This window comes from Oncorhynchus kisutch, unplaced genomic scaffold (genome assembly GCF_002021735.2).
Source record: "Oncorhynchus kisutch isolate 150728-3 unplaced genomic scaffold, Okis_V2 Okis04b-Okis11a_hom, whole genome shotgun sequence".
In the NCBI taxonomy this organism is placed as follows: Eukaryota; Metazoa; Chordata; class Actinopteri; order Salmoniformes; family Salmonidae; genus Oncorhynchus; species Oncorhynchus kisutch.
Genome location: NW_022261981.1, coordinates 9,332,771 through 9,359,971, shown reverse-complemented (window position 1 = coordinate 9,359,971; position 27,201 = coordinate 9,332,771). Strand labels below are relative to the sequence as shown.

General features: G+C 45.3%; 1 protein-coding gene across 1 annotated transcript; it reads right to left on the bottom strand.

Moving 5' to 3' along the window:
* Positions 1–281: 281 nt before the first annotated feature.
* On the bottom strand, positions 282–26,670 carry LOC109878549 (ornithine aminotransferase, mitochondrial). The gene is made up of 10 exons (XM_031813086.1): positions 26,407–26,670; positions 14,880–15,114; positions 13,792–14,016; positions 12,460–12,555; positions 12,003–12,130; positions 10,364–10,486; positions 9,785–9,913; positions 9,148–9,261; positions 2,887–3,031; positions 282–1,133 (listed from the first exon to the last, which is right to left on the bottom strand). The coding sequence occupies exons 2-10, from the start codon at positions 15,082–15,084 to the stop codon at positions 973–975; spliced, it is 1,326 nt and encodes a 441-aa protein (XP_031668946.1). The 5' UTR covers positions 15,085–15,114; positions 26,407–26,670; the 3' UTR covers positions 282–972.
* Between the last annotated feature and the right edge of the window lie 531 nt (positions 26,671–27,201).

Here is a 27,201-nt window from a genome sequence, read left to right as displayed (position 1 = left end):
ACCAGGGCCTACAGGGTAGTAGTACACTACTTTAGACCAGGGCCTACAGGGTAGTAGTGCACTACTTTAGACCAGGGTCTACAGGGTAGTAGTACACTACTTTAGACCAGGGTCTACAGGGTAGTAGTACACTACTTTAGACCAGGGCCTACAGGGTAGTAGTTGTACATACTGAATAATTGTCTGTCTACTAAGTAACATCAGTACAGTTGTTCCCTACTACCGTTTTTAAAAAGGTTTTCTGTGGTTTGTTTGAATAACAGAACAGAACAGCAGTTCAATTCTTTCATAGTTTTTATTGTGGTATTAAAATATTCCCCTTTAAATAGTTAAAATATCCTTATTGGTTATACTTATGTCTTTCAGTAAAACATTTTTGCTCATTTCACCCACAAGCAAATAAATTACTTTATAACATTTAAATAATTAAATATGTTTCTTTGTTTTAGAAAGTGAAAAACATTTTGTTTAAGCACATTATATATTTTTTTTTACATTTTGCTGCAGTAGTAGTTTCCAGATTTAACAACAAAATTAAAAATCAGTATCTGAACCGTCTTCCAGCTAAGCAGATGCAAGAGTGAAAAACATCCCTGGGTTAAAGGTCATCCCAAGTTGCTTCGGAGCAGCAGTGTTACCCTGTAAAACCCTGTTACCCTCTTTCAAAAAAGAGAAAACCTCAGGATCGGATGATGCTTAGATTGACATTACGACAAAATGGCAGTACTGTGGAAAACCAAAACCAAAAAATAATTCTCCACATACATTCTCGTAGTAAATTAACTTAAGAGAGTACTGCTTACAATACAATAACACTTATTTGCTAAATGTTTAGAGTTAGTAACATATTCCAATAGATGATAGTTCACAGCAGATTGATAGATGTTGTTTGTCAGATCAGTTAGATTAGAAGGCTGTCACTGTTGGTTCCAGTGTTCTAGAATAAGTTCTAGAATAAGTTCCCGGGCGGTTCTAGAAGGACATGATGGTTCTCTGGATGATGTCAGCACACTCTCTGACCTCGTGGTCTTTAATGATGAGGGGAGGGGCCAGACGGATGATGTCACCGTGGGTGGGCTTGGCCAACAGTCCGTTGTCACGGAGACGCATGCACACTCTCCAGGCATCATAGTCTGAGGGGGAAGAAAAGTGAGAGCGAGCGCACACACACACACACACACACACGGGGTCAAAGCTTCAGCCTACAGAGCAACATCAAATTTAAGATAGATAGAAGCACATGTTGTGTAAATACATTTGTTTAGTATAAAAATATAAACTGTTGATCCAAATACCTTCCATTAAAATTATAACTACCTTTTGAGATGCATGACAGAAAATGATACACTGTCTCTTTAAGAGCATTAAGTTAGTTAGTGAAGACATGCAACAGGTCAGTAATATATCATTATAATAACAGGTCAGTAATATATCATTATAATAACAGGTCAGTAATATATCATTATAATAACAGGTCAGTAATATATCATTATAATAACAGATCAGTAATGTATCAACAGATCAGTAATATATCATTATAATAACAGATCAGTAATATATCATTATAATAACAGGTCAGTAATATATCATTATAATAACAGATCAGTAATATATCATTATAATAACAGATCAGTAATATATCATTATAATAACAGGTCAGTAATATATCATTATAATAACAGATCAGTAATATATCATTATAATAACAGATCAGTAATATATCATTATAATAACAGGTCAGTAATATATCATTATAATAACAGGTCAGTAATGTATCAACAGATCAGTAATATATCATTATAATAACAGATCAGTAATATATCATTATAATAACAGGTCAGTAATATATCATTATAATAACAGGTCAGTAATATATCATTATAATAACAGGTCAGTAATATATCATTATAATAACAGGTCAGTAATATATCATTATAATAACAGGTCAGTAATATATCATTATAATAACAGGTCAGTAATATATCATTATAATAACAGGTCAGTAATATATCATTATAATAACAGGTCAGTAATATATCATTATAATAACAGATCAGTAATATATCATTATAATAACAGGTCAGTAATATATCATTATAATAACAGGTCAGTAATATATCAACAGATCAGTAATATATCATTATAATAACAGGTCAGTAATATATCATTATAATAACACACACATGTATTCTACTGTTCTACCTAGCAATAGTAAGTCGAGACCCCGACTGAGTTACTAAAAAATGTAATAAAGAACTTGGTGGCAAATTATCAGAGGGAGCCGCCAGTTACCCAACCCTGCTCAACAGGAAGAAGAGTTACCCAACCCTGCTCAACAGGAAGAAGAGTTACCCAACCCTGCTCAACAGGAAGAAGAGTTACCCAACCCTGCTCAACAGGAAGAAGAGTTACCCAACCCTGCTCAACAGGAAGAAGAGTTACCCAACCCTGCTCAACAGGAAGAAGAGTTACCCAACCCTGCTCAACAGGAAGAAGAAAGAGTTACCCAACCCTGCTCTACAGGAAGAAGAAAGAGTTACCCAACCCTGCTCTACAGGAAGAAGAAAAAGCTGGCCCGGTTAATATGGTTTGTGTTCGTATACGGGCCAGAACTGTTGAAGGGTTTGGGTTAGAAACCCTTGACCCCGACGATGGCATGTCTAACAGCCAAGTGATTCCACATCAGATACACCCGTACCTTTAGTCTCCTTGATGACGATAGTGTGTCTAACAGCCAAGTGATTCCACATCAGATACACCCATACCTTTAGTCTCCTTGACGACGATAGTGTGTCTAACAGCCAAGTGATTCCACATCAGATACACCCATACCTTTAGTCTCCTTGACGACGATAGTGTGTGATTCCACATCAGATACACCCATACCTTTAGTCTCCTTGATGACGATGGCGTTGAGGAGACCCTTCCCCCGGACGATGGGGACGATCTCTTTAGGAAGCTTCGACAGCTCTGACCTCAGCAACTGGCCCATCTTCTCAGCGTTCTCCGCCAGCTTCTCTTCCTCCAGAACCTGTCAGGGAGGACAACGTACTGTTAGAGGAGGCCTGTTACTGCCTCAAAGCAGCCTGACGAACCGGTGTCTGTATGTAGCATCTCTACTGTATATAGCCTCTCTACTTACTGTATGTAGCCTCGCTACTGTATATAGCCTCTCTACTTACTGTATGTCGCATCTCTACTGTATATAGCCTCTCTACTGTATATAGCCTCTCTACTGTATATAGCCTCTCTACTTACTGTATGTCGCATCTCTACTGTATATAGCCTCTCTACTGTATGTAGCCTCTCTACTGTATATAGCCTCTACTGTATATAGCCTCTCTACTGTATATAACCTCTCTACTGTATATAGCCTCTCTACTGTATATAGCCTCTCTACTGTATATAACCTCTCTACTGTATATAGCATCTCTACTGTATATAGCCTCGCTACTGTATGTAGCCTCTCTACTGTATATAACCTCTCTACTGTATATAGCATCTCTACTGTATATAGCCTCGCTACTGTATGTAGCCTCGCTACTGTGTGTAGCCTCTCTACTGTATATAGCCTCTCTACTGTATATAGCCTCGCTACTGTATATAGCCTCTCTACTGTATATAGCCTCGCTACTGTATATAGCCTCTCTACTGTATATAGCCTCTCTACTGTATATAGCCTCTCTACTGTATATAACCTCTCTACTGTATATAGCCTCTACTGTATATAGCCTCTCTACTGTATATAGCCTCTCTACTGTATATAGCCTCTCTACTGTATATAGCCTCTCTACTGTATATAGCCTCTCTACTGTATATAGCCTCTCTACTGTATATAACCTCTACTGTATATAGCCTCTCTACTGTATATAGCCTCTCTACTGTATATAGCCTCTCTACTGTATATAGCCTCTCTACTGTATATAACCTCTCTACTGTATGTAGCCTCTCTACTGTATATAGCCTCGCTACTGTATATAGCCTCTCTACTGTATATAACCTCTCTACTGTATATAGCCTCTCTACTGTATGTAGCCTCTCTACTGTATATAGCCTCTCTACTGTATATAGCATCTCTACTGTATATAGCCTCTCTACTGTATGTAGCCTCTACTGTATATAGCCTCTCTACTGTATGTAGCCTCTCTACTGTATGTAGCCTCTCTACTGTATATAGCATCTCTACTGTATATAGCCTCTCTACTGTATGTAGCATCTCTACTGTATGTAGCCTCTCTACTGTATGTAGCATCTCTACTGTATGTAGCCTCTACTGTATGTAGCATCTCTACTGTATATAGCCTCTCTACTGTATGTCGCCTCGCTACTTACTGTATGTCGCCTCTCTACTTACTGTATGTCGCCTCTCTACTTACTGTATGTCGCCTCTCTACTTACTGTATGTCGCCTCGCTACTTACTGTATGTCGCCTCGCTACTTACTGTATGTAGCCTCTCTACTTACTGTATGTAGCCTCTCTACTTACTGTATGTCGCCTCGCTACTTACTGTATGTCGCCTCTCTACTTACTGTATGTCGCCTCGCTACTTACTGTATGTCGCCTCGCTACTTACTGTATGTAGCCTCTCTACTTACTGTATGTAGCCTCGCTACTTACTGTATGTCGCCTCGCTACTTACTGTATGTCGCCTCTATACTTACTGTATGTCGCCTCTCTACTTACTGTATGTCGCCTCTCTACTTACTGTATGTAGCCTCTCTACTTACTGTATGTAGCCTCTCTACTTACTGTATGTAGCCTCTCTACTTACTGTATGTAGCCTCTCTACTTACTGTATGTCGCCTCGCTACTTACTGTATGTCGCCTCGCTACTTACTGTATGTCGCCTCGCTACTTACTGTATGTCGCCTCGCTACTTACTGTATGTAGCCTCTCTACTTACTGTATGTCGCCTCTCTACTTACTGTATGTCGCCTCGCTACTTACTGTATGTCGCCTCGCTACTTACTGTATGTCGCCTCGCTACTTACTGTATGTAGCCTCTCTACTTACTGTATGTCGCCTCGCTACTTACTGTATGTAGCCTCTCTACTTACTGTATGTAGCCTCTCTACTTACTGTATGTAGCCTCTCTACTTACTGTATGTAGCCTCTCTACTTACTGTATGTCGCCTCTCTACTTACTGTATGTCGCCTCGCTACTTACTGTATGTCGCCTCGCTACTTACTGTACGTAGCCTCTCTACTTGCCGTACGTAGCCTCTCTACTTGCCGTACGTAGCCCCTCTGCCGTACGTAGCCCCTCTGCCGTACATAGCCCCTCTGCCGTACATAGCCCCTCTGCCGTACATAGCCCCTCTGCCGTACATAGCCCCTCTGCCGTACATAGCCCCTCTGCCGTACATAGCCCCTCTGCCGTACATAGCCCCTCTGCCGTACATAGCCCCTCTGCCGTACATAGCCCCTCTGCCGTACATAGCCCCTCTGCCGTACATAGCCCCTCTGCCGTACATAGCCCCTCTGCCGTACATAGCCCCTCTGCCGTACATAGCCCCTCTGCCGTACATAGCCCCTCTGCCGTACATAGCCCCTCTGCCGTACATAGCCCCTCTGCCGTACATAGCAATCACTCAGAGGAGATAGGAGCCCAAGTTCTGTGGTCAGAGGAGATAGGAGCCCAAGTTCTGTGGTCAGAGGAGATAGGAGCCCAAGTTCTGTGGTCAGAGGAGATAGGAGCCCAAGTTCTGTGGTCAGAGGAGATAGGAGCCCAAGTTCTGTGGTCAGAGGAGATAGGAGCCCAAGTTCTGTGGTCAGAGGAGATAGGAGCCCAAGTTCTGTGGTCAGAGGAGATAGGAGCCCAAGTTCTGTGGTCAGAGGAGATAGGAGCCCAAGTTCTGTGGTCAGAGGAGATAGGAGCCCAAGTTCTGTGGTCAGAGGAGATAGGAGCCCAAGTTCTGTGGTCAGAGGAGATAGGATGGTCCCACCCACTGCTTTGAAGTGCTCTCATCTGTCTGTTGCTCTGGGGAGTATCCCGTCTTACTAAACCAGCTAGTCAGATACAGTACTCTCATCTGTCTGTTGCTCTGGGGAGTATCCCGTCTTACTAAACCAGCTAGTCAGATACAGTACTCTCATCTGTCTGTTGCTCTGGGGAGTATCCCATCTTACTAAACCAGCTAGCCAGATATGATGACTTGACTGCTTGAAGGAATGAATGAGACACTACATGGCAACAACATGGTGGTCCAATATCTCAAACAAAAATCATGGGCATTAATATGGAGTTGGTCCGCCCGTTGCTGCTATAACAGCCTCCACTCTTCTGGGAAGGCTTTCCACTAGATGTTGGAACATTGCTGCTATAACAGCCTCCACTCTTCTGGGAAGGCCTTCCACTAGATGTTGGTACATTGCTGATGGGGACTTTAGCATTAGTGAGGTCGGACACTGATGTTGGGCGATTTGGCCTGGCTCGCAGCCGATGTTCCAATTCATCCCAAACTTGTTTGATGGAGTTGAGGTCAGGGCTCTGTGCAGGCCAGTCAAGTTCTTCCACACCTACCTCGACAAACCATTTCTGTATGGACCTCACTTTGTGCACGGGGGCATTGTAATGCTGAAACGAGGAAAGGGCCTTCCCCAAACTGTTGCCACAAAGCACAGAATCATCTAGAACGGCATTGTATGCTGTAGCGTTAGGATTTCCCTTCGCTGGAACTAAGGGGCCCGAACCATGAAAAACAGTCCATTATTCCTCCTCCACCAAACTTTACAGTTGGCACTATGCATTGGGGCAGGTAGCGTTCTCCTGGCATCCGCCAAACTCTGTTTTGTCCGTCGGACTGCCAATGGTGAAGCGTGATTGGCATTGCACATGGTGATCTTAGGCTTGTGTGCGGCTGCTCTGCCATGGAAACCCATTTCATGAAGCTCCCGACTAACAGTTGTTGTGCTGATGTTGCTTCCAGAGGCAGTTTGGAACTCTGTAGTGAGTGTTGCAACCGAGGACAAACTATATTTACGTTCTTCAGCACTTGGCGTGCCTGTTCTGTGAGCTTGTGTGGCCTACCACTTCGCGGCTGAACCGTTGTTGCTCCTAGACGTTCCCACAATAACAGCACTTACAATTCACCAGAGCGGCACAAGCAGGGTAAAAAGTTTACGAACTGTTGTTGGAAAGGTGGCATCCTATGACAGTGCCACGTTGAAAGTCACTGAGCTCTTCAGTAAGGCCATTCTACTGACAATGTTTGTCTATGGAGATTACATGGCTGTGAGCTCGATTTTATACACCTGTCAGCAACGGCTGTGGCTGAAATAGCCGAATCCACTAATTTGATGGGGCGTCCACATACTTCTGACCATGCAGTATACGTGACTGCCCGGACTGATGGATGGTAGAAGGAGTCACCCAAGACATCCAGCTTAGCCAAAGCTAAAAGGATGAATGGTAGGAGAAGTCACCCAAGACATCCATCCTAGCCAAAGCTAAAAGGATGAATGGTAGGAGGAGTCACCCAAGACATCCAGCCTAGCGAAAGCTAAAAGGATGAATGGTAGGAGAAGTCACCCAAGACATCCATCCTAGCCAAAGCTAAAAGGATGAATGGTAGGAGGAGTCACCCAAGACATCCAGCCTAGCCAGAGCTAAAAGGATGAATGGTAGGATGAGTCACCCAAGACATCCAGCCTAGCCAAAGCAAAAAGGATGAATGGTAGGAGGAGTCACCCAAGACATCCAGCCTAGCCAGAGCTAAAAGGATGAATGGTAGGATGAGTCACCCAAGACATCCAGCCTAGCCAAAGCAAAAAGGATGAATGGTAGGAGGAGTCACCCAAGACATCCAGCCTAGCCAAAGCAAAAAGGATGAATGGTAGGAGGAGTCACCCAAGACATCCAGCCTAGCCAAAGCTAAAAGGATAAATGGTAGGAGGAGTCACCCAAGACATCCAGCCTAGCGAAAGCTAAAAGGATGAATGGTAGGAGGAGTCACCCAAGACATCCAGCCTAGCCAAAGCAAAAAGGATGAATGGTAGGAGGAGTCACCCAAGACATCCAGCCTAGCCAAAGCAAAAAGGATGAATGGTAGGAGGAGTCACCCAAGACATCCAGCCTAGCCAGAGCTAAAAGGATGAATGGTAAGAGGAGTCACCCAAGACATCCAGCCTAGCCAAAGCTAAAAGGATGAATGGTAGGAAGAGTCACCCAAGACATCCAGCCTAGCCAAAGCTAAAAGGATGAATGGTAGGAGGAGTCACCCAAGACATCCAGCCTAGCCAAAGCTAAAGTGGGACTATTGTTTCTTCAATGTGTCCATGTTGGAATCTATACCTCGGTTTTGGATTTGTCCACATTATTAAGTGTGCGGGGGTCTCCATCTCTCCTAATGTTTTAATCTGTCCATCGCCAAATAACTAACTAGCTGAATCTGTCCATCGCCAAATAACTAACTAGCTGAATCTGTCCATAGCCAAATAACTAACTAGCTGAATCTGTCCATAGCCAAATAACTAACTAGCTGAATCTGTCCATAGCCAAATAACTAACTAGCTGAATCTGTCCATAGCCAAATAACTAACTAGCTGAATCTGTCCATAGCCAAATAACTAACTAGCTGAATCTGTCCATAGCCAAATAACTAACTAGCTGAATCTGTCCATAGCTAAATAATTAACTAGCTAACTAGCTAAATCTGTCCATAGCCAAATAACTAACTAGCTGAATCTGTCCATAGCCAAATAACTAACTAGCTGAATCTGTCCATAGCCAAATAACTAACTAGCTGAATCTGTCCATAGCTAAATAACTAACTAGCTGAATCTGTCCATAGCCAAATAACTAACTAGATAGCTAACTAGCTGAATCTGTCCATAGCCAAATAACTAACTAGCTAGCTAACTAGCTGAATCTGTCCATAGCCAAATAACTAACTAGCTAGCTAACTAGCTGAATCTGTCCATAGCCAAATAACTAACTAGATAGCTAACTAGCTGAATCTGTCCATAGCCAAATAACTAACTAGCTAGCTAACTAGCTGAATCTGTCCATAGCCAAATAACTAACTAGCTAGCTAACTAGCTGAATCTGTCCATAGCCAAATAACTAACTAGCTAGCTAACTAGCTGAATATGTCCATAGCTAAATAATTAACTAGCTGAATAACTAAAAGCTAGCTACCACGTACCTCTAGAGCTGCCATGGCAACGCCACAGGCCAGAGGGTTTCCTCCGTACGTAGAGCCGTGCTCTCCAGGCTTGATGGTCAGCATCACCTCATCATCACACAGCACCGCAGACACCTGGCAGGACAAGGTATATATCAGAGACTGACATGACCCAGTCCCAACATGACCCAGTCCCAACATGACCCAGTCCCAACATGACCCAGTCCCAACAGTCACCTGGCAGGACAAGGTATATATCAGAGACTGACATGGCCCAGTCACAACATGACCCAGTCCCAACAGATACCTGTCAGGACAAGGTATATATCAGAGACTGACATGACCCAGTCCCAACATGACCCAGTCCCAACATGACCCAGTCCCAACAGTCCCAACATGACCCAGTCCCAACATGACCCAGTCCCAACATGACCCAGTCCCAACAGTCCCAGTCCCAACATGACCCAGTCCCAACAGTCCCAACAGGCTGAATAAGCAGTGAGTCACAAAAGGAAGTGAATTAAATCATGAATATTCATGTATTAATGAGACCCATCCCATACTAAATTATTAGACAGCATTTTCATTCAGTCAATCAAAAACGAGGAGCACAACAACCTTGCAGAGAACGTAGTGTAACAGTGTTGTGTTTACTCACAGGGTAGACGCCTCCTGACAGAGCCTTTCCCAGGATCACGATATCAGGACGTACTTCCTCATGGTCCACGGCCAGCCGTCTGCCCGTACGGGCCAGTCCAGTCTGCACCTCGTCGGCTATGAACAGCACCTAAACATTGGAACAGAGAGGTATCAGTAGAGTCTATGTCTGATCGGGCCTCTACAGTACAGCCATGGCTATGAACAGCACCTAAACATTGGAACAGAGAGGTATCAGTAGAGTCTATGTCTGATCGGGCCTCTACATTACAGCCACCTCATCGGCTATGAACAGCACCAAAACACCACGCAGAAGGAGATATTTCAATCACATTTCATTTATAAAAAGGCCTTTTTAAAATCAACAGTTGCCACAAGAGTGTTTTATAATAACCTGGTCTCTAGACCCAAACACAGGGAAGCTCAGTAAACAAGGAAAAAGCTATATCAGTATTTTTAATTTGAATTTTACAACAATAAAATATTGACAAACGGACAGATGGAACAATCAACCAAAAGTGTCTGTTTCCAAAAGACACAAACAGATCAACCGTTGATTGTCGAAACGTCTCGTACTCACGTTGTTCTGAGTGCAGAGTTGTCTGACAGTGGTGAGGTATCCGGGGTCAGGGACCACGACCCCAGCCTCTCCCTGGATGGGCTCTACCATGAAGGCTGCTACGTTAGGGTCCTGGAGAGCTTTCTGGGCACAACCATCAGCACACAGTCAGTGATAACAGATCATATCTCATCAATGGATGTTACAGTGGTGAGGTATCCCGGGGTCAGGGATCACGACTCCAGCCTCTCCCTGGATGGGCTCTACCATGAAGGCTGCTACGTTAGGGTCCTGGAGAGCTTTCTGGGCACAACCATCAGCACACAGTCAGTGATAACAGATCATATCTCATCAATGGATGTTACAGTGGTGAGGTATCCCGGGGTCAGGGATCACGACCCCAGCCTCTCCCTGGATGGGCTCTACCATGAAGGCTGCTACGTTAGGGTCCTGGAGAGCTTTCTGGGCACAACCATCAGCACACAGTCAGTGATAACAGATCATATCTCATCAATGGATGTTACAGTGGTGAGGTATCCCGGGGTCAGGGATCACGACCCCAGCCTCTCCCTGGATGGGCTCTACCATGAAGGCTGCTACGTTAGGGTCCTGGAGAGCTTTCTGGGCACAACCATCAGCACACAGTCAGTGATAACAGATCATATCTCATCAATGGATGTTACAGTGATGGAGACTCTCCCTTTGCTGTCTATACTGACACAATATGGAGGAAAGGCCCATTTCCCCAGACCAAGACTTCGTCTGGACTAAGCATGCTCAAACAGGACTAGGCCTGTTCTGGCTCCAGGAAACTGGCCTGTAGAGAGGGAACATTAAGGTTCAGGAAACTGGCCTGTAGAGAGGTAACATCAAGGTTCAGTATTATAGAGGTCCAGGAAACTGGCCTGTAGAGAGGGAACATTAAGGTTCAGGAAACTGGCCTGTAGAGAGGTAACATCAAGGTTCAGTATTATAGAGGTTCAGGAAACTGGCCTGTAGAGAGGGAACATTAAGGCTTGGAAACTGGCCTGTAGAGAGGTAACATCAAGGTTCAGGAAACTGGCCTGTAGAGAGGGAACATTAAGGTTCAGGAAACTGGCCTGTAGAGAGGGAACATTAAGGTTCAGGAAACTGGCCTGTAGAGAGGGAACATTAAGGTTCAGGAAACTGGCCTGTAGAGAGGGAACATCAAGGTTCAGGAAACTGGCCTGTAGAGAGGGAACATTAAGGTTCAGGAAACTGGCCTGTAGAGAGGGAACATCAAGGTTCAGGAAACTGGCCTGTAGAGAGGGAACATCAAGGTTCAGGAAACTGGCCTGTAGAGAGGTAACATCAAGGTTCAGTATTATAGAGGTTCAGGAAACTGGCCTGGAGAGAGGGAACATTAAGGTTCAGGAAACTGGCCTGTAGAGAGGGAACATCAAGGTTCAGGAAACTGGCCTGTAGAGAGGTAACATCAAGGTTCAGGAAACTGGCCTGTAGAGAGGGAACATTAAGGTTCAGGAAACTGGCCTGTAGAGAGGTAACATTAAGGTTCAGTATTATAGAGGTTCAGGAAACTGGCCTGTAGAGAGGGAACATCAAGGTTCAGGAAACTGGCCTGTAGAGAGGGAACATCAAGGTTCAGGATTATAGAGGTTGTGGTCATGTCAGCACGTACCTCCAGAGCAGGGATGTCGTTGTAGGGGATGAGCCCAAAGCCGGGCATGAAGGGACCGAAGTCCTCGTAACTGCTAGGATCTGTCGAGCTCGAGATGGCGGCCATGGTTCTCCCCCAGAAGTTACCATCTACAGGAGGAGAGGTTAGCCACATTACAATTAGTATCCTTCTTCTATGGTGTTCACCGCACAGAGTTCCAATGCATTCTGCCACGTGAGGGAACTAAATGAACTAGAACACGATTACAGGAATATGCCATTCAAAATAACATTGTAACAAATATAGCTGCAAGCAGCCATGCCGGGGTTCAAGCCTTACTGCACCACCATAACAATGGTTGTACTGCACTATAAAAAGGTGTATTTCAGGAATGCACAGCTAGGATATACAGGGAGGGACAAACGCCCCGTATCTCAGGACACCCCCCCCCCCAAAAAGGTGCTGTATATCGACTTACTTGCAAAGATGATTTTGGCCTGATTCTTGGGAACGCCCTTCACAGTGTAGGCCCACTTACGGGCCAGCTTACAGGCCGTCTCTCCTCCCTCCACACCTGGTCCACAAAGAGGGAAAGGACATTATTTGTTGTCACTATACTTTAGACTTGACATGTTATGTACCACGGACCTCCACAGCAGATAGACATGTCAGACCGCTAGTGAGCAGTCTCTCCATCAGGCCTCCTAACCTGTGTTCATGGGCAGGTCATATCAGGCCTCCTCCTAACCTGTGTTCATGGGCAGGTCATATCAGGCCTCCTCCTAACCTGTGTTCATGGGCAGGTCATATCAGGCCTCCTCCTAACCTGTGTTCACGGGCAGGTCTTATCAGGCCTCCTCCTAACCTGTGTTCACGGGCAGGTCATGTCAGGCCTCCTAACCTGTGTTCACGGGCAGTACATATCAGGCCTCCTAACCTGTTGTTATGGGCAGTACATATCAGGCCTCCTAACCTGTGTTCACGGGCAGGTCATATCAGGCCTCCTAACCTGTTGTTATGGGCAGTATATATCAGGCCTCCTAACCTGTTGTTATGGGCAGTACATATCAGGCCTCCTAACCTGTTGTTATGGGCAGTACATATCAGGCCTCCTAACCTGTTGTTATGGGCAGTACATATCAGGCCTCCTAACCTGTTGTTATGGGCAGTACATATCAGGCCTCCTAACCTGTTGTTATGGGCAGTACATATCAGGCCTCCTAACCTGTTGTTATGGGCAGTATATATCAGGCCTCCTAACCTGTTGTTATGGGCAGTACATATCAGGCCTCCTAACCTGTTGTTATGGGCAGTACATATCAGGCCTCCTAACCTGTTGTTATGGGCAGTACATATCAGGCCTCCTAACCTGTGTTCATGGGCAGGTCATATCAGGCCTCCTAACCTGTGTTCATGGGCAGGTCATATCAGGCCTCCTAACCTGTGTTCACGGGCAGTACATATCAGGCCTCCTAACCTGTGTTCACGGGCAGTATATATCAGGCCTCCTAACCTGTGCTCATGGGCAGGTCATATCAGGCCTCCTCCTAACCTGTGTTCATGGGCAGGTCATATCAGGCCTCCTAACCTGTGTTCACGGGCAGTACATATCAGGCCTCCTAACCTGTGTTCACGGGCAGTATATATCAGGCCTCCTAACCTGTGCTCATGGGCAGGTCATATCAGGCCTCCTCCTAACTTGTGTTCATGGGCAGGTCATATCAGGCCTCCTCCTAACTTGTGTTCATGGGCAGGTCATATCAGGCCTCCTAACCTGTGTTCATGGGCAGGTCATATCAGGCCTCCTAACCTGTGTTCATGGGCAGTACTTTGTCGTATCCAAACAGGGTGGTGATGTACTGCTCGTAGGCCCCCAGGATGTCGTTGTAGAAGGCCCTGGAGGTCAGGGTGAGCCTGGAGGCCTGGGCGTTCAGAGCAGCGATGATCTTGGGGTGACAGTGGCCTTGGTTCACTGCACTGTAGGCGCTCAGGAAGTCATAGTATCTGTTGCCCTCCACGTCCCACACATACAGACCTGGGGAGGAGACGAGACAGAGCAGAGGGGGGGGGGGGTTGGGAACAGGTACTGGAAGCAAGCCTTGTCCCGAACCAGAACGGCCCATAGGGCAGGAGCCAGAGGCAGCTTGATATACAGTAGACAGGACACTAGTCTGTCAGGAGTCCACCGGCAACGTCCCGACGCAGAGTCTACCGGCAACGTCCCGGTGCAGAGTCTACCGGCAACGTCCCCACGCAGTCTACCGACAACGTCCCCACGCAGTCTACCGACAACGTCCCCACGCAGTCTACCGACAACGTCCCCACGCAGAGTCTACCGACAACGTCCCCACGCAGAGTCTACCGGCAACGTCCCGACGCAGAGTCCCGACGCAGAGTCCACCGGCAACGTCCCGACGCAGAGTCTACCGACAACGTCCCGACGCAGAGTCTACCGACAACCGTGCTTCTACACCTGCATTGCTTGCTGTTTGGGGTTTTAGGCTGGGTTTCTGTACAGCACTTTGAGATATCAGCTGATGTACGAAGGGCTATATAAATACATTTGATTTGAACGTCCCGACGCAGAGTCCACCGGCAATGTCCCGACACAGAGTCCACCGGCAACGTCCCGACGCAGAGTCTACCGGCAACGTCCCGGCGCAGAGTCTACCGGCAACGTCCCGACGCAGAGTCTACCGGCAACGTCCCGGCGCAGAGTCTACCGGCAACGTCCCGACGCAGAGTCCCGACGCAGAGTCCACCGGCAACCTCCCGACGCAGAGTCTACCGACAACGTCCCGACGCAGAGTCTACCGACAACATCCCGACGCAGAGTCTACCGGCAACGTCCCGACGCAGAGTCCACCGACAACACAGGATCTCTGTGGGCTCACTCACCCTTTCCTTTCTCCAGCGCCACAGGAAGTGGGTGGTAGTTGTGTGCTCCATACTTCTCCTCTCTGGCATACACCTCCTCAGCGGTGAGCGGTTGGTCCATCTTCAGTTTGGAGGCAGCGGTAGAGGCGGGGCGTGTCCCAGAGTGGACAGCTCTGGTCAGGGCCGGGGCAACGCTCCTCAGGCTGTGGCTCAGTTTGGAAATCATCTTTGGAATTGGATTAATGTCTTCTACAGTCTGCACACACACAGAGAGATAGCGAGAGCGAGACAGAGACAGACAGAGAGAGAGAGAGAGACACAGAGACAGAGTGTCTGTGAGTGCACAGAACTGATGTTACAGGCAAAACCCAGATAAAAAAACAACCAGGAAGTGCCGCATTTTTTGAAACCGCCTCATGCCAATGACTCCTTATATGGCTGTGAATGAGCTACGAATGAGCTTACGTTTTCCACGTTTTCCCCAAGGTGTCTACAGCATTGTGACGTCTTTTTAGACATTTCCATTGGAGAATGGCTGTAAGAGACCATATAGGGCGAGTGGAAGCATGGTGTCTCCCGGAGAAAACCTTGCGTAAAATACTGAGGTAGCCATTTTTCCAATCGTTTCTTATGAGAAACCAACTGCCTCCACGGATATATTATCGAATACATATGTTAAAAACACCTTGAGGATGGATCCTAAACAACGTTTGACCTATCATTCACGTAGATACACCTGTCCAGCAGTAGGGGGCAGAAGAGGCAGTGGAGTGGTTTCTCTTACTTAGACAACCTTGTCCAAATGAAAAGCTTTTAAAGGCTATTTCTACTTGTTTCCTTTGATCTCCAAGGGGAGACAAATGCCTGTATGGAAAAACATGCTCCTCGCAGTACAAGACAAACTCTGGTTCTGGTATTGTAACTGGTGTTGGCTATAGACCATATCAATGTGTGTGTGGGAGGGGGGGGTTCATATAACCTGGGGCACGATCATTTAAGATGTCAAACATGTAATGAAGTTTAAGTTGATCCACTCTGGACTCCAAAGGCAACAAGCCCACCTCCCAGAACTCCTGTACCCCTATGTGTGTCCTAGGGGGGGGGGACGGGGGACATTGTGAATAATGTTATCAGGTGTTATTATGCTCATGACCTGGAGTCTCTTGTTCAGTTGTTTTGACAGCCCACTATACCAAGCAGAGTAGGCATAATCAAAATGACACCGAATCATGGTTGAGACAAGCAGTTTCTTAACTTTGGATGTTAAAATATCTAGTGTTACGATAAAAAAAAAAACATTTCAATTTGTTCTGTCATTTTAGAAATATATATACTTTTTTTAGGAGCAATCATGTCTCCAGAAAAGAAGGGATTGGTCTAGGGACACACCAAGATAAGCAATCTGCATTCTGTTCCAAAGAAAATAGACACGTTTTTTCATAAATATATATAGTGACAAATTTGGTTGACTGACAACAATCTCTAAAAACAAAACTACAATTCCTTACTCGGGGTCTCCTCTGTGTGAACTGTATCCTTCCCTGATATCAGTATACGGCTGAATCATCAGCATAAAGCAACAGTTTGCACTGCACTGCATCTGGTATATCATTAACGTATATAAGAAATTAGAGTGGCCCTAAAACGGATCCCTGCGGTACTCCACGGGATATTTCTTTGGCCTCTGAAAGAACATCTTATCTGTTCTGTTGGTTCTGATAGGTCAGAGAGTGAGACTGGGAACAGCCAGCAGGGAAGTCCTGTATGGCTAAACTTTGGAAAGTTAAATGAGAAGGTGATGAAACGCAAACTTTGGCGAGTTGGAATTGAGCTAGACTGGCAGTACAGGCCCAATGCCGAAAGGGAAGCACCGTGAGACCCGACCCACTGCCGAAAGGGAAGCACCGCGAGACCCGAAAGGGAGGCACAGTGAGACCCAACCCACTGCCGAAAGGGAGGCACCGTGAGACCCGACCCACTGCCGAAAGGGAGGCACCGTGAGACCCGACCCACTGCCGAAAGGGAGGCACCGTGAGACCCGACCCACTGCCGAAAGGGAAGCACCGTGAGACCCGACAGTGCAATGAGGGACGGAGGGAGATAATCACAGTGCTGATTACAGAAACGATTGGAGTTGATATGCAGCAATTGTCAAATGGTGGAGGATGTCTGCTTCAATACCATAACCTGTTTGGGATAGGGGGCAGCATTTTCACGTTTGGATGAAGAGCGTGCCCAGAGTAAACTACCTGCTACTCAGTCCCAGTTGCTAATATAAGCATATTATTAGTAGATTTGGATAGAAAACACTCTGAAGTTTCGAAAAATGTTTGAATGATGTCTGTGAGTATAACAGAACTCATATGGCAGGCGAAAATCTGAGAAAAATCCAACCAGGAAGTGGGAAAACTGAAGTTTGTCGTTTTTCAACTCTTGGCCTATCGAATACACAGTGTCTATGGGGTCATTTTGCACTTCCTAAGGCTTCCACTAGATGTCAACAGTCTTTAGAACCTTGTTTGAGGCTTCTACTGTGAAGTGGGGCCGAATGAGAGGGGAATGAGTCAGGTGTCTGGCAGAGAGCCACGAGCTCGTGACGCACGGTCATGTGAAAGTTACCTCGCGTTCCATTGCTTTTCTACAGACAAAGGAATTCTCCGGTTGGAACATTATTGAAGATTTATGATGAAAAAATTCTAAAGAATGATTTGAACTGGGATTCCTGGGAGTGCATTCTGATGAATGATTTGAACTGGGATTCCTGGGAGTGCATTCTGATGAAGATCATCAAAGGTAAGTTAATATTTATAATGCTATTTCTGACTTCTGTTGACTCTAACATGGCAGATATCTTTTTGGGGTCTCTGAGCACCGTACTCAGATTATTGCACGGTTTGCTTTTTCCGTAAAGTGTAAAGGAGAAGTAGCTCTTTAATTCTGTGAATAACACTTGTATCGTTTATTATGGAGTATTTCTGTACATTGACGTGGCTCTGTGCAAATTCACGGGATGTTTTGGAGGCAAAGCCAAATGTAAACTGAGGTTTTTGGATATAAATATGAACTTGGTCGAACAAAACATACAGGTATTGTGTAACATGTTCTCCCGGGAGTGTCATCTGATGAAGATCATCAAAGGTTAGTGATTCATTTTCTCTCTATTTCTGCTTTTTGTGACTCCTCTTTTGGTTGGAAAATCGCTGTATGCTTTCTGTGACTAGTTGCTGACCTAACATAATGATGTGTTCTGCTTTCGCCGAAAAGCTTTTTTGAAATCGGACACTGTCGTTGGATTAACGAGAATTTTATCTTTAAAATGGTGTCTAATACTTGTATGTTTGAGAAATTTGAATTATGAGATTTCTGTTGATTGAATTTGGTGCCCTGCAATTTCATTGGCTGTTGGCGCTAGCGGAACCCTGTTCCCAGACAGGATAACGGCATATCTAGAACCAGACTACAACATGCCATGTGGAAAAACCATGAGGACAGCAGTAAGTGCCATCGTTGCTGAGTGGGTGGAGGACAGCAGTAAGTACCATCGTTGCTGAGTGGGTGGAGGACAGCAGTAAGTACCATCGTTGCTGAGTGGGTGGAGGACAGCAGTAAGTACCATCGTTGCTGAGTGGGTGGAGGACAGCAGTAAGTACCATCGTTGCTGAGTGGGTGGAGGACAGCAGTAAGTACCATCGTTGCTGAGTGGGTGGAGGACAGCAGTAAGTACCATCGTTGCTGAGTGGGTGGAGGACAGCAGTAAGTACCATCGTTGCTGAGTGGGTGGAGGACAGCAGTAAGTACCATCGTTGCTGAGTGGGTGGAGGACAGCAGTAAGTACCATCGTTGCTGAGTGGGTGGAGGACAGCAGTAAGTACCATCGTTGCTGAGTGGGTGGAGGACAGCAGTAAGTACCATCGTTGCTGAGTGGGTGGAGGACAGCAGTAAGTACCATCGTTGCTGAGTGGGTGGAGGACAGCAGTAAGTACCATCGTTGCTGAGTGGGTGGAGGACAGCAGTAAGTACCATCGTTGCTGAGTGGGTGGAGGACAGCAGTAAGTACCATCGTTGCTGAGTGGGTGGAGGACAGCAGTAAGTACCATCGTTGCTGAGTGGGTGGAGGACAGCAGTAAGTACCATCGTTGCTGAGTGGGTGGAGGACAGCAGTAAGTACCATCGTTACTGAGTGGGTGGAGGACAGCAGTAAGTACCATCGTTGCTGAGTGGGTGGAGGACAGCAGTAAGTACCATCGTTGCTGAGTGGGTGAAGGACAGCAGTAAGTACCATCGTTGCTGAGTGGGTGGAGGACAGCAGTAGGGGGTCCACTAGTTACCACAGCCAAGAAGTCAAAACTGGCTTTATTGTAAAAAAAAAAAAAAGTATATTTTTGGTGTTATTTTAAGGTGAGGCATAAGGTTATCAGTGTGGTTAAGATGAGGTTTTAAATCATATTCATTGTAGAAATAGGTTTACTGACTTTGTGGCTGTGGTAACTAGTGAGGATCGGTTGCCTAGACTACCTGCTAGGGGGCAGTGCAGTTCATACAAGGAACCATATTTGGATCTTGAAGTCATTTTTAAAAACATTTAAAACTTTTTCACATTCCTAGTTCATTTAGGCACCAAACAGAAGAAAATGCACTGGAACAGTCTACAAAGTTGTCCGTTTCACTCCGTATCAGACCGTTTTATTCCGTTTCGTTCCTAGTGAACACAGCCCACAAGTTAACGATAACAAGAGATGAGCCAGGTTCTAGAGTAACAGAAAACCTTAAGCAGAAGTCTCACAACGACAATGGGTCACAGAGCTTCTGGTAGCTTAAAATCATGAATCTGACCCTGATCATCAGGGGGTGAAATCATGAATCTGACCCTGATCATCAGGGGGTGAAATCATGAATCTGATCCTGATCATCAGGGGGTGAAATCATGAATCTGATCCTGATCATCAGGGGGTGAAATCATGAATCTGACCCTGATAATCAGGGGGTGATATCATGAACCAGACCCTGGTCATCAGGGGTTGAAATCATGAACCAGACCCTGGTCATCAGGGGGTGAAATCATGAATCTGACCCTGGTCATCAGGGGGTAAAATCATGAATCTGACCCTGGTCATCAGGGGGTAAAATCATGAATCGGACCCTGATCGTCAGTGGGTGAAATCACGAATCTGACCTTGGTCATCAGGGGGTGAAATCACAAAACAGACCTTGCCACAAAGGGTGGTAGGGTACAACCTGTCCTCATCCAACCCTGGCCACAAAGGGTGGTGGGGTATAACCTGTCCTCATCCAACCCTGGTCACAAAGGGTGGTGGGGTACAACCTGTCCTCATCCAACCCTGGTCACAAAGGGTGGTGGGGTACAACCTGTCCTCATCCAACCCTGGATGGGTGGTGGGGTACAACCTGTCCTCATCCAACCCTGGCCACAAAGGGTGGTGGGGTATAACCTGTCCTCATCCAACCCTGGTCACAAAGGGTGGTGGGGTACAACCTGTCCTCATCCAACCCTGGTCACAAAGGGTGGTGGGGTACAACCTGTCCTCATCCAACCCTGTATGGGTGGTGGGGTACAACCTGTCCTCATCCAACCCTGGCCACAAAGGGTGGTAGGGGTACAACCTGTCCTCATCCAACCCTGGCCACAAAGGGTGGTGGGGAACAACCTGTCCTCATCCAACCCTGGATGGGTGGTGGGGTACAACCTGTCCTCATCCAACCCTGGCCACCAAGGGTGGTGGGGTACAACCTGTCCTCATCCAACCCTGGCCACCAAGGGTGGTGGGGTACAACCTGTCCTCATCCAACCCTGGATGGGTGGTGGGGGTACAACCTGTCCTCATCCAACCCTGGATGGGTGGTGGGTACAACCTGTCCTCATCCAACCCTGGCCACAAAGGGTGGTGGGGGTACAACCTGTCCTCATCCAACCCTGGCCACAAAGGGTGGTGAGGGTACAACCTGTCCTCATCCAACCCTGGCCACCAAGGGTGGTAGGGTACATTCTGTGATAATGATATACCAGCCTGGCATCAGTATGTGATCCTCCACTCCAGTGTGTATTCAGCAGGAATGCAGAGTTGCACATCTCTTTCAAACACAGCTGCACAATAGAACCACCTGACCTCTGCTAGACCTCTGGATGCCCTGGGTTCACATCAACTAAACCCCGTACTATTAAATGAACTTGTCAGTGTTCACTTGTTCCTGATCTTTTCTCTCTGATTGGCAGCACTGTTGCTATGGAAACAACGCAGGGAGTCCCAGGAAGAGTCTAGTGAAAAGAGTGCAGGCTAGACGGAGTTGGTATGCTGCAATAGAAGGGAGAGATAATACACTGCAGGTTGAAAGAGAACAGGCAATCACATGGCTGGAGTCTGATTCATTGATCTAGAGGAGATGATCAAGTGACACTACACATTTAAATGACCGGCCCACTGGAAAGGCTGTTTAGGGCTGTGTAAGTTACACCTCTTTACAGGTGGGGTCTTCATGATATTATCTAAACTTCCTAGCTGAGAAATAGGGCTAAACTTTACCTATGAAAAAACACCATTTAACATTTGACCAAATTCTAAAGAGCTTGTTGTTCACTAGATTAACGTTCAATTCCAGTTTATTTATTTTTTAAAGATCACATATTTCATAGAATGAACACAGGACACATCTACAGGACAACTAAATCCACATGGATTGAACAGTAGGGAGAATGTTAACTCCATAGTGGTGTTGATGGTCTTTAACCAGACAGTTAAGTGAGTCAAGTCCCTGACCTCACAAAGGTTAATGTTTGTCCCATGAGGGCAATGTTTGATTTGCCAAATTGGTCATGGAAGAAGGTGATAGGTTGTGGTCGGCACCACCTCCCAAAACGCACCCCCTGTCCAAATTGGTCATGGAAGAAGGTGATAGGTTGTGGTCGGCACCACCTCCCAAAAACACACCCCCTGTACATCACAAGCCACAGCTAAATTAAGACCAGGTCCAACTCACAGGCCATGTGACCGACCCCCACAAGACCAGAGTTCACGGTCATGTTCACTAGGCACCAAAACAGACTGAAACAGACAGGGACTCACTCACTACCTCGACTTGTCCAATAAGGTGGAGAAGAAAAAAATCCCATTTAATTTTTTCCGTTGCAAAATGTTTTTGCTACAGTTAAACACTAATGAATAGGACCGAGAGTTCACCTCCCTCTATCCCTCAGGTCAGCTGACTACCACAGCAGCGGGGCCCAGTTTATATGCCTCTATATGTTGCTATTATCTATACTCACAGCTTATGAAAAGCTGTAATTACCAAATCAATCAGTCTCACCAGAAATGCTTTCACTGGCTACTGGCCCAAGGCGCCATGTGCTATAACATGGGAGATATTAATGATTTGATTTATTTCACCTTTATTTAACCAGGTAGAACCAGTTGAGAACAAGTTCTCATTTACAACTGCGAACTGGCCAAGATAAAGCAAAGCAGTGCGACAGAAAACAACAACACAGAGTTACACATGGAATAAACAAACGTACAGTCAAAAAAGTCTATATACAGCGTGTGCAAATGAGGTAGGATAAGGGAGGTAAGGCAATAAATAGGCCGTGGTGGCGAAGTAATTACAATTTAGCAATTTAAACACTGGAATGGTAGATGTGCAAAAGATGAATGTGCAAGTAGAGATACTGGGGTGCAAAGGGGCAAGATAAATAAATAAATACAGTATGGGGATGAGGTAGTTGGATGGGCTATTTAAAGGTGGGCTATGTACAGGTGCAGTGATCTGTGAGCTGCTCTGACAGCTGGTGCTTAAAGCTTAGTGAGGGAGATATGAGTCTCCAGCTTCAGAGATTTTTGCAGTTTGTTCCAGTCATTGGCAGCAGAGAACTGGAAGGAAAGGCAGCCAAAGGAGGAATTGGCTTTGGGGATGACTAGTGAGATAAACCTGCTGTAGCGCGTGCTAAGGGGTGGGTGCTGCTATGGTGACCAGTGAACTGAGATAAGGCGGGGCTTTACCTAGCAGAGACTTGTAGATGTCCACGAGCCAGATATGGGCTTGTGGGAACACTAACCTTGACAAAGTGTGTATCAATTTAATATTTTGTTTTTAGAAAAATATTTGTGGCTGACATGAAAGATAAAAGTACTTATGCTTCCAAAACCGTAGCGCAATCAACGCGTGTTAACGTTCAGACTGAGGCAACGCGTGTTAACGTTCAGACTGAGGCAACGCGTGTTAACGTTCAGACTGAGGCAACGCGTGTTAACGTTCAGACTGAGGCAACGCGTGTTAACGTTCAGACTGAGGCAACGCGTGTTAACGTTCAGACTGAGGCAACGCGTGTTAACGTTCAGACTGAGGCAACGCGTGTTAACGTTCAGACTGAGGCAACGCGTGTTAACGTTCAGATTGAGGCAACGCGTGTTAACGTTCAGACTGAGGCAACGCGTGTTAACGTTCAGACTGAGGCAACGCGTGTTAACGTTCAGATTGAGGTTAACGTTCAGATTGAGGTTAACGTTCAGACTGAGGCAACGCGTGTTAATGTTCAGATTGAGGCAAAGCGTGTTAACGTTCAAATTGAGGCAAAGCGTGTTAACGTTCAGATTGCCTCAGTCTGAACGTTAACCTCAATCTGAACGTTAACCTCAATCTGAACGTTAACACGCTTTGCCTCAGTCTGAACGTTAACACGCGTTGCCTCAGTCTGAACGTTAACACGCGTTGCCTCAGTCTGAACGTTAACACGCGTTGCCTCAATCTGAACGTTAACCTCAACGTTCAGATTGAGGTTAACGTTCACGCCCCCTGTACATCACAAGCGTGTTAACGTTCAGATTGAGGGCAACGCGTGTTAACGTTCAGATTGAGGCAGCGCGTGTTAACGTTCAGATTGAGGTTAACGTTCAGATTGAGGTTAACGTTCAGATTGAGGCCACGTGTGTTAACGTTCAGATTGAGGTTAACGTTCAGATTGAGGTTAACGTTCAGATTGAGGCAACGCGTGTTAACGTTCAGATTGAGGTTAACGTTCAGATTGAGGTTAACGTTCAGACTGAGGCAACGCGTGTTAACGTTCAGACTGAGGCAACGCGTGTTAACGTTCAGATTGAGGCAACGCGTGTTAACGTTCAGATTGAGCGTCGGGGCTCTTAACCAAACTCCTTTGTCCAATGACTCTTATGTGTATTGTAATGAACCCACAGTTATAGCTAGCTCAGGGCAGGTGAGTAATCAAAATATAACATTGTTTTTGGTTTAAGTGATTGTCTCTCAAAGTGTTTTAACAACTCGGCTGGCAAGACTTCTTAGCCGTCACTTGTTCAACAACCAGTGATTAATTTGAACAGGATCAGCACGTCACAGATTTTGACTGTTACGTTCCGGCACCCGCTTGCCCGGATCCGGTACCCATTTGCCCAGATCCGGTACGGTATCCGCATGCCCGGATCCGGTACCTATTTGCCCAGATCCGGTACGGTACCCGCATGCCCGGATCCGGTACCCATTTAAAATAAAAAAATTAAAATAAATAAATAAATAAATAATCGAATTTGTTGACGTTTTTCCAAGTACAAATATCCAGAGAAAAATGGTGAATCGAACCCGAAAACGAGCCATAGAACAGTCAGCACCGGCGAGGAGTATGGGTGCTTCCACCGACAGAGTACTCAGTACAGGTGCAATTTGGTCAGTTCAGGAACAAAATAAAAACGCTCCTAGGTTTATAGCGAAATGAAGCAATTACTCACAACAGTCTTCCTAACAGACTTACAAGGACGCTAAACGTCACAGCCACAAGGCCGATCACGGCTTTGGGCAAGAAACTGACTGTCAGGAGTTCAATGGACTCGGAGACTCATTGAAAAAGACTAAGGATGAACATATACTTCCTTAAAACAAACGTGTTCTGTATTGCGAAGTTCAGATTGTCACAGGCAGGAGGCCTATATTTAATGTGTGAAAAACTGAGTTTAAATGTATTTGGCTAAGGTGTATGTAAACTTCTGACTTCAACTGTATTCTGTACTATTCTACTGTATCTTAGTCTATGTATTACTCATCTCATATGTATATACTGTATTCTATACTATTCTACTGTGTCTTAGTCTATGCCACTCTGACATTGCTCGTCCATATCTTTTCATATATTCTTAATTCCATTCCTTTACATAGATTTGTGTGTATTGTGTATTTGTTGTGAATTTGTTAGCTATTACTTGTTAGCTATTACTGCACTGTTGGAACTAGAAGCACAAGCAATAACATCTGCCAAACACGTGTATGTGACCAATAACATTTGATATGAACACACACACACACACACACACACACACACGTGGTTAGAGCGTTGGACTAGTAACCGGAAGATTGCAAGTTCAAACCCCCGAGCTGACAAGGTACAAATCTGTCGTTCTGCCCCCTGAACAGGCAGTTAACCCCACTGTTCCTAGGCTGTCATTGAAAATAAGAATTTGTTTTTAACTGACTCACCTGGTTAAAAAAAGGTTTTAAAAAATGTTGCTGTACACTGAGGCTTTAAAAATGTGCTATAAAGAAGTTAGGACTTGTGTCAACCCCACCTCTATTCTACAGTATGTTGGCATATAGGCTACGAGTATCAAATTATGTCAATTAGCCTATCAGAGGCTTCTAAAGCAGTGACTTCTAAAATGCTATGGGATTCATCAGCACCTTGGAGAGCGCTGTCCATTTCACTACCAGAGATAATAAGAGACTTGGCTGTTTAATCCGGTACCTCAGAGCACCCCGACTCTAACACTCACTATGTGTTCCCGGCACCTCCAATTCACAAATGAACCACTGTCAACATCCCATCTGTCATTTAAATGATAACAGGTCGAGCCTGTTGACACACAAAGACAGACAGCGAGACAGACAGACAGAGAGTGACAGACAGACAGAGAGAGACAAAGAGACAGACAGACAGAGCTAATCCTAGCTAGTTAGCATGGAAATAATTGAGCTGACTGCCCTCCTCACCAACCAAACCCCATCTGTCACTGCCGAGTTCATGGAAAATTACCTGAGCGGTAGCTTCGTTCTTCATTTTTCCATTTAAATAAATTATATTAACAATAATTTGGACTCCTGCCATCCGTAACATTAAAAGTTTTAAAAAAGTCTAAATTGTTATCCGTTTTAATTAAATGACCATGTATATTAGCTAACGTTAGTTGTGGGACGAAGCTACCTGAGATACTGCTGCTAGCATGCTAACTTGCTAGCTCACCTTCACCAGCTTGTGCGCTATCGACGAAATATGGTTTATTTTGGGTTGGATAAATGTAGCTAACTAGTTAACTAGCTACATTCGTTAGCTAAACCAGATGGTATTGCAAACGCCACTTTAGTTAGATAGCTAGCTAGCTGTAACTACGTTACGTGATAAAACACCGGCTTGCTCCCGTTGCCTAACCACCGTCTGCTCGGGGAAACCGGAGAAACTCCTACCACCAACCACCAAGCTAGCTAACTAATCAATCAAAAAATGAACTTGTACTTTAGCTGAATACAATATCACTCGAATTACCTTTAAAAATATGACCTCCTCTTGAAAATAACGTGTTGTTTTTTAAATGTTCAGAAACAGGAAACGTTCCACTGCCGCGTGTTCAGCAGTCAGGAGAGAAACGCTGCTGTGAACGAGATAGCTGAGGTTCACTGTCCCGCCCCAAGATGCTGTCTATCTACAGACAACTCATTTAGATTGAGTTGAATATGCACTTCAAAAGAGATTACCCCTTCTAATGGCTATATCATATCATATCACCGTTTGTCTTGGGGAAACTATTCCAAGTAGCCATTAGTAAAGGTTAAGTGGTGCATGTCTAGAATTGGTCCAACAATGCGCTAAATGACATTGAGCATAGCACGGATGATGCGCAACTTCAATGATGCAATATCAACAAATCATTCCGATGTTGTTGGTCACATTTCGACGTGTTGATATGTGCATAAATACCTTCATGCCCTACTGCCTATTTCTTTCCTGTTTTGTTGTATTTAATAATCTTTTTTTAAATTTGTTTTTAAATTATGTTCTTTTAAAGAGCAAGTGTGATCTTTTTTTTTTTATTCATCATAATCAATAGGAAACATGTCAAGGTGTGAGGTTCATAATTTGAATAGCTTAGTCTTCATTTTGCATGTTGAAAAAAAATCCTGTCAAATCAATTAAATATATGTCTCGGTTATCTTTAAAGATCATTATGATTTTTTTTTTCACTCCTCAACTGGCTTTGCTCTTTCAAAGACAGAAATTGACCAATATCCAGCCCTACTTGTTGACACAGCCAGTGAAGTTGCAATAGTTACCTAACATAGT